This window comes from Somniosus microcephalus, chromosome 14 (assembly GCF_052327205.1).
Source record: "Somniosus microcephalus isolate GS21.2 chromosome 14, FLI_Smic_1.0, whole genome shotgun sequence".
In the NCBI taxonomy this organism is placed as follows: Eukaryota; Metazoa; Chordata; class Chondrichthyes; order Squaliformes; family Somniosidae; genus Somniosus; species Somniosus microcephalus.
In genome coordinates, this window is record NC_141000.1 from 91,406,808 (window position 1) to 91,424,313 (window position 17,506).

Below are 17,506 nucleotides of genomic sequence, written 5' to 3' on the forward strand. Positions count from 1 at the left end.
CTCCATCCCACCTTACTGCTCCATCCCACCTTTCCGTCCCATCCCACATTACCGCCCAATCCAACCTTTCCGCTCCATCCCACCTTTCCGCCCCATGCAACCTTTCCGCTCAATCTCACCTTACCGCTCCATCCCACCTTCCCGCCCCATCGCACCTTTCCACCCCATCCCACCTTTCCACTCCATCCCACCATCCCGCCTCAACCCACCTTTCTGCCCCATCCCACCTTACCACTCCGTCCCACCTTACCGCTCCATCCCACCTTACCGCTCCATGTCACCTTCCCGCCTCATCCCACCTTACTGCTCCATCCCACCTTCCCGCCTCATCCCACCTTTCCGCCCCATCCCACCTTACCGCTCCGTCCCACCTTACCGCTCTGTCCCACCTTTCCGCCCCATCCCACCTTCCCGCTCCTTCCCACCTTACCGCCCCATCCCACCTTACCGCTCCATCCCACCTTCCCACCTTATCCCACCTTTCCGCCCCATCCCACCTTCCCGCTCCATCCCATCTTCCCGCTCCATCCCACCTTCCCACCGTATCCCACCTTACCGCCCCATCCCACCTTTCCGTCCCATCCCACCTTATCGCCCCATCCCACCTTACCACTCCATCTCACCTTACCGCTCCATCCCACCTTACCGCCCCATCCCACATTACCGCTCCATCCCAACTTACCGCCCCATCCCACATTACCACTTCATCCCACATTACCGCTCCATCCCACCTTCCCGCCTCATCCCACCTTTCCGCCCCACCCCACCTTACCGCCCCATCCCTCCTTATCGCCCCATCCCACCTTACCGCTCCATCCCACCTTTCCGCCCCATCCCACCTTACCTCTCAATCCCACCCTACTGCCCCATCCCACCTTTCCGCTCCATCACACCTTTCCGCCCCATCCCACCATACCGCTCCATCCCACCTAAACGCTCCATCCCACCTTCCCGCTCCAACCCACCTTCCCACCTCATCCCACCTTTCTGCCCCATCCCACCTTCCCGCTCCTTCCCCCCTTACCGCCCCATCCCACCTTACCGCCCCATCTCATCTTACCGCTCCTTCCCACCTTACCGCTCCATCCCACCTTACCGCTCCATCCCACCTTCCCGCCTCATCCCACCTTTCCGCCCCATCCCACCTTACCGCTCCGTCCCACCTTACCGCTCCGTCCCACCTTACCGCCCCATCACACCTTACCGCCCTATCCCACCATACCGCTCCATCCCACCTTTACGCTGCATCCCACCTTCCCGCTCCATCCCACCTTCCCACCTTATCCCACCTTTCCGCCCCATCCCACCTTCCCGCTCCATCCAACCTTTCTGCTTCTTCCCACCTTACCGCTCAATCCCACCTTCCCGCTCCATCCCACCTTCCCACCTTATCCCACCTTTCCGCCCCATCCCACCTTCCCGCTCCATCCAACCTTTCTGCTTCTTCCCACCTTACCGCTCAATCCCACCTTACCGCTCCATCCCATTTTACCATTCCACCCCACCTTACCGCTCCATCCCACCTTTCTGCCTCATCCCACCTTATCGCCCCATCCCACCTTACCGCTCCGTCCCACCTTACCGCCCCATCCCACCTTTCCGCCCCATCCCACCTTACCGACCCATCCCACCTTACATCCGCATTCCACCTTACCGCCTCTTCCCACCTTACCATTCCATCCCACTTTACGGCCCCATTCCACCTTACCGCTCCATCTCACCTTACCGCTCCATCCCACTTTACTGCTCCATCCCACCTTACCGCTCCATCCCACCTTTCCGCTCCATCCCACCATACCGCTCCATCCCTCCTTATCGCCTCTTCCCACCTTACGGCTCCGTCCCACCTTACCGCCCCATCCCACCTTTCCGCCCCATCCCACCTTACCGACCCATCCCACCTTACATCCGCATTCCACCTTACCGCCTCTTCCCACCTTACCATTCCATCCCACTTTACGGCCCCATTCCACCTTACCGCTCCATCTCACCTTACCGCTCCATCCCACTTTACCGCTCCATCCCACCTTACCGCTCCATCCCACCTTTCCGCTCCATCCCACCTTACCGCTCCATCCCACCTTTCTGCCTCATCCCACCTTATTGCCCCATCCCACCTTACCGCTCCGTCCCACGTTACCGCCCCATCCCACCTTCCCGCTCCATCCCACCTTACCGCCCCATCCCACCTTACCGCCACATCCCACCTTCCCGCCACATCCCACCTTCCCGCCCCATCCCACCTTACCGCCCCATCCCACCTTTTCGCCGCATCCCACCTTCCCGCCCCATCCCACCTTTCCGCACCATCCCACCTTGCCGCTCCTTCCCACCTTGCCGCTCCTTCCCACCTTACCGCCCCATCCCACCTTCCCGCTCCATCCCACCTTCCTGCCCCATCCCACCTTACCGCCCAATCCCACCATCCCGCTCCATCCCACCGTACTGCTCCATCCCACCTTACCGCTCCATCCCACCTTTCCGCTCCATCCCATCTTTCCGTCCCATCCCACCTTACCGCTCCATCCCACCTTACCGCCCCATCCCACCTTACCAACACAGCACACCTTCCCGCCACATCCCACCTTCCCGCCCCATCCCACATTACTGCCCCATCCCACCTTTTCGCCCCATCCCAACTTCCCGCCCATCCCGCCTTTCCCCACCATCCCACTTTGCCGCTCCTTCCCACCTTACCGCTCAATCCCACCTTACCGCTCAATCCCACCTTACCGCTCCATTCCACCTTTCCGCTCCATCCCACCTTCCCGCTCCATCCCACCTTCCCGCCCCATCCCACCTTACCACTCCATCCCACCTTCCCGCTCCATCCCACCTTACCGCTCCATCCCACCTTACTGCTCCATCCCACCTTTCCGTCCCATCCCACATTACCGCCCAATCCAACCTTTCCGCTCCATCCCACCTTTCCGCCCCATGCAACCTTTCCGCTCAATCTCACCTTACCGCTCCATCCCACCTTCCCGCCCCATCGCACCTTTCCACCCCATCCCACCTTTCCACTCCATCCCACCATCCCGCCTCAACCCACCTTTCTGCCCCATCCCACCTTACCACTCCGTCCCACCTTACCGCTCCATCCCACCTTACCGCTCCATGTCACCTTCCCGCCTCATCCCACCTTACTGCTCCATCCCACCTTCCCGCCTCATCCCACCTTTCCGCCCCATCCCACCTTACCGCTCCGTCCCACCTTACCGCTCTGTCCCACCTTTCCGCCCCATCCCACCTTCCCGCTCCTTCCCACCTTACCGCCCCATCCCACCTTACCGCTCCATCCCACCTTCCCACCTTATCCCACCTTTCCGCCCCATCCCACCTTCCCGCTCCATCCCATCTTCCCGCTCCATCCCACCTTCCCACCGTATCCCACCTTACCGCCCCATCCCACCTTTCCGTCCCATCCCAACTTATCGCCCCATCCCACCTTACCACTCCATCTCACCTTACCGCTCCATCCCACCTTACCGCCCCATCCCACATTACCGCTCCATCCCAACTTACCGCCCCATCCCACATTACCACTTCATCCCACATTACCGCTCCATCCCACCTTCCCGCCTGATCCCACCTTTCCGCCCCACCCCACCTTACCGCCCCATCCCTCCTTATCGCCCCATCCCACCTTACCGCTCCATCCCACCTTTCCGCCCCATCCCACCTTACCTCTCAATCCCACCTTACTGCCCCATCCCACCTTTCCGCTCCATCACACCTTTCCGCCCCATCCCACCATACCGCTCCATCCCACCTAAACGCTCCATCCCACCTTCCCGCTCCAACCCACCTTCCCACCTCATCCCACCTTTCTGCCCCATCCCACCTTCCCGCTCCTTCCCCCCTTACCGCCCCATCCCACCTTACCGCCCCATCTCATCTTACCGCTCCTTCCCACCTTACCGCTCCATCCCACCTTACCGCTCCATCCCACCTTCCCGCCTCATCCCACCTTTCCGCCCCATCCCACCTTACCGCTCCGTCCCACCTTACCGCTCCGTCCCACCTTACCGCCCCATCACACCTTACCGCCCGATCCCACCATACCGCTCCATCCCACCTTTACGCTGCATCCCACCTTCCCGCTCCATCCCACCTTCCCACCTTATCCCACCTTTCCGCCCCATCCCACCTTCCCGCTCCATCCAACCTTTCTGCTTCTTCCCACCTTACCGCTCAATCCCACCTTCCCGCTCCATCCCACCTTCCCACCTTATCCCACCTTTCCGCCCCATCCCACCTTCCCGCTCCATCCAACCTTTCTGCTTCTTCCCACCTTACCGCTCAATCCCACCTTACCGCTCCATCCCATTTTACCATTCCACCCCACCTTACCGCTCCATCCCACCTTTCTGCCTCATCCCACCTTATCGCCCCATCCCACCTTACCGCTCCGTCCCACCTTACCGCCCCATCCCACCTTTCCGCCCCATCCCACCTTACCGACCCATCCCACCTTACATCCGCATTCCACCTTACCGCCTCTTCCCACCTTACCATTCCATCCCACTTTACGGCCCCATTCCACCTTACCGCTCCATCTCACCTTACCGCTCCATCCCACTTTACCGCTCCATCCCACCTTACCGCTCCATCCCACCTTTCCGCTCCATCCCACCATACCGCTCCATCCCTCCTTATCGCCTCTTCCCACCTTACGGCTCCGTCCCACCTTACCGCCCCATCCCACCTTTCCGCCCCATCCCACCTTACCGACCCATCCCACCTTACATCCGCATTCCACCTTACCGCCTCTTCCCACCTTACCATTCCATCCCACTTTACGGCCCCATTCCACCTTACCGCTCCATCTCACCTTACCGCTCCATCCCACTTTACCGCTCCATCCCACCTTACCGCTCCATCCCACCTTTCCGCTCCATCCCACCTTACCGCTCCATCCCACCTTTCTGCCTCATCCCACCTTATTGCCCCATCCCACCTTACCGCTCCGTCCCACGTTACCGCCCCATCCCACCTTTCCGCCCCATCCCACCTTACCGACCCATCCCACCTTACTTCTGCATCCCACCTAACCGCCTCTTCTCACCTTACCACTCCATCCCACTTTACCGCCCCATTCCACCATACCGCCTCTTCCCACCTTACCGCTCCATCCCACCTTACCGCCCCATCCCACCTTACCGCCCCATCTCATCTTACCGCTCCTTCCCACCTTACCGCCCCATCCCAACTTACCGCTCCATCACACCTTTCCGCCCCATCCCACCATACCGCTCCTTCTCACCTTACCGCCCCATCCCAACTTACCGCTCCATCCCACCTTACCGCTCCATCCCACTTTCCCGCCTCATCCCACCTTTCCGCCCCATCCCACGTTAGCGCTCCGTCCCACCCTACCGCTCCATCCCACCTTACCGCCCCATCCCACCTTACCACTCCATCCCATCTTCCCGCTCCATCCCACTTTACCGCTCCATCACACCTTTCCGCCCCATTCCACCATACCGCTCCATCCCACCTAAACGCTCCATCCCACCTTCCCGCTCCAACCCACCTTCCCACCTCATCCCACCTTTCTGCCCCATCCCACCTTCCCGCCCCATCTCATCTTACCGCTCCTTCCCACCTTACCGCTCCATCCCACCTTACCGCTCCATCCCACCTTCCCGCCTCATCCCACCTTTCCGCCCCATCCCACCTTACCGCTCCGTCCCACCTTACCGCTCCGTCCCACCTTACCGCCCCATCACACCTTACCGCCCGATCCCACCATACCGCTCCATCCCACCTTTACGCTGCATCCCACCTTCCCGCTCCATCCCACCTTCCCACCTTATCCCACCTTTCCGCCCCATCCCACCTTCCCGCTCCATCCAACCTTTCTGCTTCTTCCCACCTTACCGCTCAATCCCACCTTCCCGCTCCATCCCACCTTCCCACCTTATCCCACCTTTCCGCCCCATCCCACCTTCCCGCTCCATCCAACCTTTCTGCTTCTTCCCACCTTACCGCTCAATCCCACCTTACCGCTCCATCCCATTTTACCATTCCACCCCACCTTACCGCTCCATCCCACCTTTCTGCCTCATCCCACCTTATCGCCCCATCCCACCTTACCGCTCCGTCCCACCTTACCGCCCCATCCCACCTTTCCGCCCCATCCCACCTTACCGACCCATCCCACCTTACATCCGCATTCCACCTTACCGCCTCTTCCCACCTTACCATTCCATCCCACTTTACGGCCCCATTCCACCTTACCGCTCCATCTCACCTTACCGCTCCATCCCACTTTACCGCTCCATCCCACCTTACCGCTCCATCCCACCTTTCCGCTCCATCCCACCATACCGCTCCATCCCTCCTTATCGCCTCTTCCCACCTTACGGCTCAATCCCAACTTACCGCTCCATCCCACCTTACCGCTCCATCCCACCTTACCGCTCCATCCCACCTTTCTGCCTCATCCCACCTTATTGCCCCATCCCACCATACCGCTCCGTCCCACGTTACCGCCCCATCCCACCTTTCCGCCCCATCCCACCTTACCGACTCATCCCACCTTACTTCCGCATCCCACCTTACCGCCTCTTCTCACCTTACCACTCCATCCCACTTTACCGCCCCATTCCACCTTACCGCCTCTTCCCACCTTACCACTCCATCCCAACTTACCGCCCCATCCCACATTACCGCTCTATCCCACCTTACCACTCCATCCCACCTTACCGCCCCATCCCACCTTACCGCCCCATCCCAACTTACCGCTCCATCCCACCTTACCGCTCCATCCCACTTTCCCGCCTCATCCCACATTTCCGCCCCATCCCACGTTAGCGCTCCGTCCCACCCTACCGCTCCATCCCATCTTACCGCCCCTCCCACCTTACCACTCCATCCCATCTTCCCGCTCCATCCCACTTTACCGCTCCATCCCACCTTACCGCTCCATCACACCTTTCCGCCCCATCCCACCATACCGCTCCATCCCACCTTAACGCTCCATCCCACCTTCCCGCTCCAACCCACCTTCCCACCTCATCCCACCTTTCCGCCCCATCCCACCTTCCCGCTCCTTCCCACCTTACTGCCCCATCCCACCTTACTGCTCCATCCCACCTTCCCGCCTCATCCCACCTTTCCGCCCCATCCCACCTTACCGCTCCGTCCCACCTTACCGCTCTGTCCCACCTTTCCGCCCCATCCCACCTTCCCGCTCCTTCCCACCTTACCGCCCCATCCCACCTTACCGCTCCATCCCACCTTCCCACCTTATCCCACCTTTCCGCCCCATCCCACCTTCCCGCTCCATCCCATCTTCCCGCTCCATCCCACCTTCCCACCTTATCCCACCTTTCCGCCCCATCCCACCTTCCCGCTCCATCCCACCTTCCCGCTCCATCCAACCTTACTGCTTCTTCCCACCTTACCGCTCCATCCCACCTTTCTGCCTCATCCCACCTTATCGCCCCATCCCACCTTACCGCTCCGTCCCACCTTACCGCCCCATCCCACCTTTCCGCCCCATCCCACCTTATCGCCCCATCCCACCTTACCACTCCATCTCACCTTACCGCTCCATCCCACCTTACCGCCCCATCCCACATTACCGCTCCATCCCAACTTACCGCCCCATCCCACATTACCACTTCATCCCACATTACCGCTCCATCCCACCTTCCTGCCTCATCCCACCTTTCCGCCCCACCCCACCTTACCGCCCCATCCCTCCTTATCGCCCCATCCCACCTTACCGCTCCATCCCACCTTTCCGCCCCATCCCACCTTACCTCTCAATCCCACCTTACTGCCCCATCCCACCTTTCCGCTCCATCCCACCTTTCCGCCCTATCCCACCTTACCGCTCAATGCCACCTTACTGCCCCATCCTACCTTACCGCCCCATCCCAATTTACCGCTCCATCCCACCTTCCCGCTCCTTCCCACCTTACCGTTCCATCCCACCTTACCGCCCCATCCCAACTTACTGCTCCATCCCACCTTCCCGCTCCATCCCACCTTACCACCCCATCCCAACTTTCCGCTCCATCCCGCCTTACCGCTCCATCCCACCTTACTGTCCCATCCCACCTTTCCGCACCATCCCACCTTGCCGCTCCTTCCCACCTTACCGCCCCATCCCACCTTCCCGCTCCATCCCACCTTCCCGCCCCATCCCACCTTACCGCCCAATCCCACCATCCCGCTCCATCCCACCTTACCGCTCCATCCCACCTTCCCGCCCCATCCCACATTACCGCCCCATCCCACCTTTCCGTCCCATCCCACCTTCCCGCCCATCCCACCTTTCCCCACCATCCCACTTTGCCGCTCCTTCCCACCTTACTGCCCCATCCCACCTTACCGCTCAATCCCACCTTACCGCTCAATCCCACCTTTCCGCCCCATCCCACCTTACCTCTCAATCCCACCTTACTGCCCCATCCCACCTTTCCGCTCCATCCCACCTTTCCGCCCTATCCCACCTTACCGCTCAATGCCACCTTACTGCCCCATCCTACCTTACCGCCCCATCCCAATTTACCGCTCCATCCCACCTTCCCGCTCCTTCCCACCTTACCGTTCCATCCCACCTTACCGCCCCATCCCAACTTACTGCTCCATCCCACCTTCCCGCTCCATCCCACCTTACCACCCCATCCCAACTTTCCGCTCCATCCCGCCTTACCGCTCCATCCCACCTTACTGTCCCATCCCACCTTTCCGCACCATCCCACCTTGCCGCTCCTTCCCACCTTACCGCCCCATCCCACCTTCCCGCTCCATCCCACCTTCCCGCCCCATCCCACCTTACCGCCCAATCCCACCATCCCGCTCCATCCCACCTTACCGCTCCATCCCACCTTTCCGCTCCATCCCACCTTTCCGTCCCATCCCACCTTTCCGTCCCATCCCACCTTACCGCCCCATCCCACCTTACCGACACATCACACCTTCCCGCCACATCCCACCTTCCCGCCCCATCCCACATTACCGCCCCATCCCACCTTTTCGCCCCATCCCACCTTCCCGCCCATCCCACCTTTCCCCACCATCCCACTTTGCCGCTCCTTCCCACCTTACTGCCCCATCCCACCTTACCGCTCAATCCCACCTTACCGCTCAATCCCACCTTACCGCTCCATTCCACCTTTCCGCTCCATCCCACCTTACCACTCCATCCTACCTTCCCGCTCCATCCCACCTTACCGCTCCATCCCACCTTACTGCTCCATCCCACCTTTCCGTCCCATCCCACCTTACCGCCCAATCCAACCTTTCCGCTCCATCCCACCTTTCCGCCCCATGCAACCTTTCCGCTCAATCTCACCTTACCGCCCCATCCCACCTTACCGCTCCATCCCACCTTACCGCTCCATCCAACCTTCCTGCCCCATCCCACCTTTCCGTCCCATCCCACCTTACCGCTCCATCCTACCTTACGGCCCCATCCCACTTTACCGCCCCATCCCACCTTACTGCTCCATCCCACCTTACCGCTCCATCCCACTTTACGGCCTCTTCCCACCTACCGGCCCATCCCAATTTACCGCCCCATCCCACCTTACCGCTCCATCCCACCTTACCGCTCCATCCCACCTTACCGCCCCATCCCACCTTCCCGCCCCATCACACCTTACCGCTCCATCCCACCTTACCGCTCCATCTCAATTTACCGCTCAATCTCACCTTACCGCTCCGTCCCAACTTACCGCCCCATCCCAACTTACCGCTCTATCCCACATTTCCGCCCCATCCCACCTTACCGCTTAATCTCACCTTACCGCTCCGTCCCACCTTACCGCACCATCCCACCTTACCGCTCCATCCCACCTTTCCACCCCATCCCACCTTACCGCCCCATCCAACCTTTCCGCCTCATCCCAACTTACCGCCCCATCCCACCTTACCGCTCCATCCCACCTTCCTGCCCCATCCCACATTAAGGCTCCATCCCACCTTATGCTCCATCCCATCTCACCGCTCCATCCCACCTTACTGCCTCATCCCACCTTTCCGTCCCATCCCACCTTACCGCTCCATCCCACCTTACGGCCCCATCCCACTTTACCGCCCCATCCCACCTTACTGCCCCATCTCACTTTACGGCTCCATCCCGCCTTACCGCCCCATCCCACCTTCCTGCCCCATCCCACCTTCCTGCCCCATCCCACATTACCGCCCCATCCCACCTTTCGCTCATCGCAGCTTCCCGCCCCATCCCACCTTACCGCCCCATCCCACCTTACCGCTCCATCCCACCTTACCGCTCCGTCCCACCTTACTGTCCCATCCCACCTTACCACACCATCCCACCTTACCGCGCCGTCCCACCTTACTGCTACGTCCCACCTTACCGCTCCGTCCCACCTTACTGTCCCATCCCACCTTACCACACCATCCCACCTTACCGCGCCGTCCCACATTACTGCTACGTCCCACCTTACCGCTCCGTCCCACCTTACTGTCCCATCCCACCTTACCGCTCCATCCCACCTTACCGGTCCATCCCACCTTACTGCTCCATCCCACCTTACCGGCCCATCCCACCTTACCGCTCCATCCCACCTTACCGCTCCATCCCACCTTACCGCCCCATCCCACCCCTCCCCCTGGGACTCAGCTTCAGGCTGCTGCCAAAGAGGCAAATGACCCAATATTCCTTTTCCAAAAATGGACAAGCTGCCTGTGGAGGCGAGACAGGCACCATTAACTCGCCCAATTAGTGAGTCCCGAGGCCCAATTTTAGGTTGGCCTTGGGCTTCCTGATTCGAGCATGCTGCATTATCTGCCAGCCAAGAGGGTAGGCGGCCATTAAGATGTGCATGAGAGCAACCCAGGATGAGTTATTCATGGTTTCCCTCTCCGAAGTGACCTCGGCCACGGAGAATATCGGTGTCACTCCTGAATTAGTTGGTAAAGACATGACTAATGCTATTTGCCTTTTTCACTAGCTTTTGAGAGCAAGTGAACCTCTGATTCCAAGTAATCCATTTGATAGCCTGGCAGAAAACTACCCCATCAATTTTGAGTGACATTTGAGTCTAATGCTCTATAACTGGAGTGAGGCTGCCCACACTGATTCATACATGGAAAATGTTGGATGCTTAACAAGATGACAGATTCATACTTCTTTACAGTGTTTCTATGTCTATGAGGCATTTATGAAATATCAGTTTATAACCTTTTGTTTACAAGAGAAAAAAAGAGTTAACCTTACCTCTAGGTTATTTCCACAGACTTCTAGTGTATTGAGGTTGATGGTGAATATGACGACTGTGGGAAAGGTACCGTTATTAATAAAACCCCTGCAATGTGCGTTGCCATGTCTACCATTTAATGCTAAATCTGTTTCTGAGTAGCCAGAGAACAGTACTGGACAAAAATTGATCTTGATTGTTATGGTCTGTACTCCACAAAAGACAAGGATGTCCTTTTCACCTGTAGGAAGAAACATTCAATGAAGTCAATTATAATATAATCAAAGAAGTTCAGTAGAGACTGGCTGATATTATACATTGTTGACAGCATAACTCTTACTGCAGTTAAATTCAATTTTGTTGACATTGCATCTACTTATCTGAAATATAAACATAACATTAGAAGTGACATAAATTCATTCAAGCGGTCAGATGGTAAGTATTCAATTTTTTGTAGACTTGAGTAATAATATAAACTTTGCTAATGATGCCAATTTATATAGTTAATTGATAAGTATAAGAGTATATGATAGCATTCAAAAGGAATCAAATCAATTCCGTGGATGAGCTAAAGAATGGTAATTGGATTTTAATGTGGGTAAATGTAAGGTTATTTAATTTGGAACAGGAAATGTGAAACGTGTAAATGCAATGTAGTGAATCCATTAGCAAAGTTGGAAAAGGAAGAGATTCGGGTATGATTTATCTGCAAGTATCCAGACAACATGAAGCTGTTTGCTAATTGAGGGAAGGTTTCCTCTGGTTGCTATCTGATAGCGACATCATAAACATAGTGGAAAGATGTGTCTGATTGCAATTTCTATGTTCTTTTCGAACGCTTTTCTGATTTGATTAAAAATAGCAAATATGGGAAATCTTCCAGCTATGTCATTAAAACATAGCGGTCAGAAGAAACCTTCCCCCGGGCATAGAAATGCATTTCGAGAATATTTGATTACACCAAATCAAGTTATTTGAACTTTGTGAAGATCACTGCTGAGGACTCATTTCGAACTTTCCCTACAATTTCAGCAGGGCATTGATCTGTTGGGAATAGTTCCGAATGGTACACCAGCAAGAGTCACTGGGGTCGAGCTTTACTTTGTGAAATGGTGTAAAATGGGCCAATGCGGGTTACTTCCACTGAAAATTGAGAGAGATGTAAAAACAGGCTGTCGACTCGTTATCACCCGTTTTATACTAACGCATAAAGTCAAGATCGACTGCACTACTTTAAGGAGAAAAAGGGAGAAAAGTAGAACTAGAATGAAACCTGCTACAAATGAGCAACTTGAGGATATAAAATATGGTGCAAGTGCGTGTTTATTAAATCGAACCATCATGCTGATTTCAGAGTGATCTAAATAAGTGGCTTCCTTCAGACAGCCTGCTTACCCTGACAGAAAGACTGTTGAGTAAAATGAGAAATTCTGTGGCTGTGAGAACAGTATTTTCAAGTAACAGACCAAACAGGTGGAATTTACTGTTTGGCATTCAAAGGGTTAAATATTTTAGGTACATTTTCTTTTCTTTAATCTTACCAGGGAACCTGCTGTGCAGATTAGCATCGCAGTTGTACCCATTGAATTGTGCATCCACTGAATGTATCTTGACAGCTAATAGCAGCAGAAAGCAGAACCATTCCATTGCAAAGCTGTAGAAAAAAAAATGAACAAGTTACGCAACTGTTGTGCTGCTCCCAATATAATTTTCTGCAATTAAAATAAGACATACCTGTGAATTGTCATTTAATGGTTTGCACTGTATACTTTGCCAAAAAATGTTTCAAAACCTAATTGAAGCTGTCATACAAGGCTAAACATTCCTCTATCGCACAAGCTAGTTGTCTGTTAATGTAGAGGATTTTCAGTTGTGCACTATTGTGCTGAATTTTCCTGCTTCTGTTGCTGTGTCTAAAAGTGTTCCCTGCATGAAGTCAGTGTAACAATGGAGATTGCATGTGTAAGTACAGTTAAAATTGGTAAATCAGTGATAAATTGCTATCTCAGGTATGGGACAATTGGCTTTGTTTTACCGACTGCAGAGCAGCAACTAACCTATTGCAGAAGCAGCTTTTTCTATTTGGGACATCATCTAAGAGTAAATAAGGAAAGAACTTTTATTGACATAATGCCTTTCACGAGTTCAGGACATCTCAAAGAGCATCACCGCCAATGAAGTACTTATTTTAAAAAGGTAGGCAAACATTTGCACTCAGCAAGATCTCACATCAGTAACATAGAACATAGACATAGACATAGAAGATAGGAGCAGGAGTAGGCCATTCGGCCCCTCGACACTGCTCCGCCATTTAATGAGATCATGGCTGATCATCTAAATTCAGTACCCTGTCCTTGCTTTCTCCCCATATCCCTTGAACCCTTTAACCTTAAGAAATATATCTAACTCCTTCTTGAATATATTTAATGAATTGGCCTTAACTGCCTTTTGTGGTAGAGAATTCCACAGGTTCACCACTCTCTGGGTGAAGAAATTCCTCCTCATCTCAGTCCCAAATGGCTTACCCCTTATCCTTAGACTGTGACCCCTGGTTCTGGACTCCCCCGCCATCGGGAACATCCTTCCTGCATCTAGTCTGTCTAGTCCTGTTAGAATTTTATAAGTTTCAATGAGATCCCCTCTCATTCTTCTAAACTTTAGCAAATATAAGCCCAATCTACCCAATCTCTCCTCATACATCATTCCTGCCATCCCAGGTATCAGTCTGGTGAATCTTCGCTGCACTCCCTCCATGACAAGAACATCCTTCCTCAGATAAGGCGACCAAAACTGCACACAATACTCAAGGTGTGGTCTCACCAAGGCCCTGTACAACTGCAGCAAGACATCCTTGTTCCTGTACTCGAATCCTCTCGCTATGAAGGCCAACATACCATTTGCCTTCTTAACCGCCTGCTGAACCTGCATGCTTACCTTCAGCGACTGGTGCACAAGGACACCCAGGTCTTGTTGCACTTCCCCTTCTCCCAATCTATTGCCATACAGATAATAATCTGCCTTCCTGTTTTTGCCATCAAAGTGGATAACCTCGCATTTATCCACATTATAATGCATCTGCCATGCATCTGCCCAATCACCCGACCTGTCCAAATCACACTGGAGTTTCTCGGAATCCTCCTCACAGCACACACGTCCACCCAGCTTTGTGTCGTCTGCAAACTTGGAGATGTTACATCTAGTTCCCTTGTCTAGATCATTAATATATATTGTTAAGATAATCTGTTTTATGAGTGTTGGTTGAGGAATAAATGTTGGCCAGATCACTGGGAGAACTCCCCTGCTCTTCTTTGAATATTGTCATGGGATAAAAATTAGGGCTCATGGGATTGGGGGTAATATACTAGCGTGGATTGCGGATTGGTTAATGGATGGAAAACAGAGAGTAGGAATAAACGGGTCATTTTCAGGTTGGCTAGTGGGGTACCGCAAGGACCAGTGCTTGGGCCTCAGCTATTCACAATCTACATCAATGATTTAGATGAGGGGACCAAATGTAATGTATCCAAGTTTGCTAATGATACAAAGCTGGGTGGGAATTTAAGTTGTGAGTAGGATGCAAGGAGGCTTCAAGGGGTTATAGACAGGCTAAGTGAATGGGCAAGAACATGGCAAATGGAATATAATGTGGAGAAATGTGAAGTTATCCACTTTGGTAGAAAAATAGAAAAGCAGAGTATTTTTTAAATGGTGAGAGATTGGGAAATGTTGGTGTTCAGAGGGACCTGGGTGTCCTTGTACACGAATCACTGAAAGTTAACATGCAGGTACAGCAAGCAATTAGGAAAGCAAATGGTATGTTGGCCTTTATTATAAGAGGATTTGTGTATAAGAGTAAAGACATCTTACTGCAATTATATAGGGCCCTGGCGAGACCACACCTGGAGTATTGTGTACAGTTTTGGTCTCCTTACCTAATGAAGGATATACTTGCCATAGAGGGAGTGCAACGAAGGTTCACCAGACTGGTTCCTGGGATGGGGGGATTGTCCTATGAGGAGAGATTGAGTAGACTAGGCCTATATCCTCTAGAGTTTGGAAGAATGAGAGGCGATCTCATTGAAACATACAAAATTCTTACAGGGTTTGACAGGGTAGATGCAGGGAGGATGTTTCCCCTGGCTGGGGAGTCTAGAACCAGGGGTCACAGTCTCAGAATAAGGGGTCAGCCATTTAGGACTGAGATGAGGAGAAATTTCTTCACTCAGACGGTTGTTAATCTTTTGAATTCTCTACCCCAGAGGGCTGTGGAGGCTCAGTCGTTGAATATATTCAAGACAGAGATTGATAGATTTTTGAATATTAAGGGAATCAAGGGATAAGGGGATAGTGCAGGAAAGTGAAGATGAAGTAGAAGATCAGCCATGATCTTATTGAATGGCGGAGCAGGCTTGGGGGGCCAAATGGCCTACTCCTATTTTTTATGTTCTTATGTTCTTTTACATCTAACCTAGCTGGTAGATGGGGCCTTGGTTTAACATCTCACCTGAAAGATGGTACTTCCGAAAGTGCAGCACTTCTTTGCAACTGCACTGAAGTGTCAGCCTAGATTATGTGCTCAAATCTTTGGAGATCAGCTTGAACCTGCGACCTTCTTACTTAGAGGTGAATGTGCTACCACTGAGCCAAGACTGACTTAATTGGTGGGCTACTAGCTCACCACTTAGCAGAGGTGGATCAGGAGGAACATCAGAGGGAGATTTGCAAAGTAAAGTGTGATAAATCCATGTAGTGAGACAAGGACTCGAAGAGGCGATATCGTAGAATTAGCACGAGTACTTTATTAACAAACAGAGTAACAAACATCATGCCTGCATCCTGGCATTTCACCTTTGCTGACCTTGACAGGAAGCAAACCTCTGACCTTAACAGGAAGCAAACCTCTGACCTTAGCAGCAGCATTGGCTACAGCACCACCTGGTGGATAACCTTAATCATAACATCCCAGATTACTATATCCCTCCCCCCTTAAGATTTCAGTATGAATTTCTTAACAAACAACCATTCCTGAGGGTCACATAAGGAGTCTCCATTCATCATGTTCCATACTTGATGAATTTAACAGTTCAGTATCAATCTCCCTGGTGGCTTGTGAGTCCTTTGTGAACGTCTGACAGTAAAGTCCCTGCTTGTTTGTGGTGAAGCCACCAGCTGCTCCTGAGCAGTGCTTAGAGTATCTGACTCTGCAACGATGGTTTCCTCTTGACGAATAGGTTCCTGTGGAATTGTCTCTGTCCCTGGTGGTGGCACCACAGATGCACTTGGATAACTGGGGGCAACCCTGTCTTCAGTCATTGCATCTGGAACCTTCATTTCAATTTCCCCTTGTCTGGGAAGTATCTGATCTACATGTCTGCATACTACCCTACCATCTCCCAACATGACCTTGTATGATGCTGGACCTGACATTGAGTCTACGAAGCCAGGAATCCACTTTGGTCCATAACTGAAATTCCTGGTAAGGACCGCATCTCCTTCTCCAAAACCTCGGCTCTTTGTTCTTTTGTCATGGTTCTCTTTTTGTTTGTTTTGTCTGTTTTCCATTTTCCTTTTTAGGTCTGGGTGGACAAGGTCAAGAGTGGAGCGTAGTCTACGACCTAATAACATCTCAGCAGGAGAGAGTCCTGTGGTGGATTGAGGTGTTATTCTGTAGCTGAACAGAACCCGTGACACTTTGGCTGCTAAACTCCCTTCTGCACTTTTTTTCATCATCTCCTTAAATGTTTGTACGGCTCTCTCCGCAAGTCCATTCGAGGACGGATGATATGGAGCCGAGGTCACCTGCACTATGCCATTTTTTCTCAAGAACTCTTTTGTCTCTGTACTCACAAAACAAGTGGCATTGTCACTCACCACGATCTCCGGTAGCCCTTGATTACTGAAGCTCCGACGCAGGCAGTCTGTAGTAGTAGTGGCGGAAGCAGAATTTACAGGATAAACATCCATCCATTTGGAATGTGCATCAATGATTATGAGGAACATCTTTCCCATGAATGGACCCGCATGATCTAAGTGCAATCTTCTCCATGGTTTATCCGGCCACTCCCAGGGGTGGAGAGGAGCCGCTGCTGGTGCCTTCCGGTGTTCCTGACAAGTGCTGCATGTCTTGACTAGATTTTCTATCTCCTCATCTAGCTTTGGCCACCACAAGTAACTCCTAGCCAAGGCTTTCATACGCGAGACCCCAGGATGACACTGATGTAGTTGCTCTAGGATAGACTGTCGTGCTAGCTGTGGAATAACCACTCGTGCTCCCCACAACACGCAACCATCCTGCACACTCAGCTCTGTTTTCCTGACACTGT

The 17,506-nt window shown here is 53.5% G+C and overlaps 1 protein-coding gene across 1 annotated transcript in view; it reads right to left on the minus strand.

Annotated features, from left to right (window-relative positions):
- The window catches only part of LOC147107693 (zona pellucida-like domain-containing protein 1), a 163,741-nt gene extending 150,911 nt beyond the window's left edge, over positions 1-12,830 (minus strand). The window contains exons 1-2 of the mRNA XM_086007424.1: positions 12,725-12,830; positions 11,204-11,424 (exon numbers count right to left, since the gene is read on the minus strand). Coding sequence (XP_085863550.1) covers positions 11,204-11,424; positions 12,725-12,830 — 327 coding nt within the window. The remainder of the gene's footprint in view (positions 1-11,203; positions 11,425-12,724) is intronic.
- Between the last annotated feature and the right edge of the window lie 4,676 nt (positions 12,831-17,506).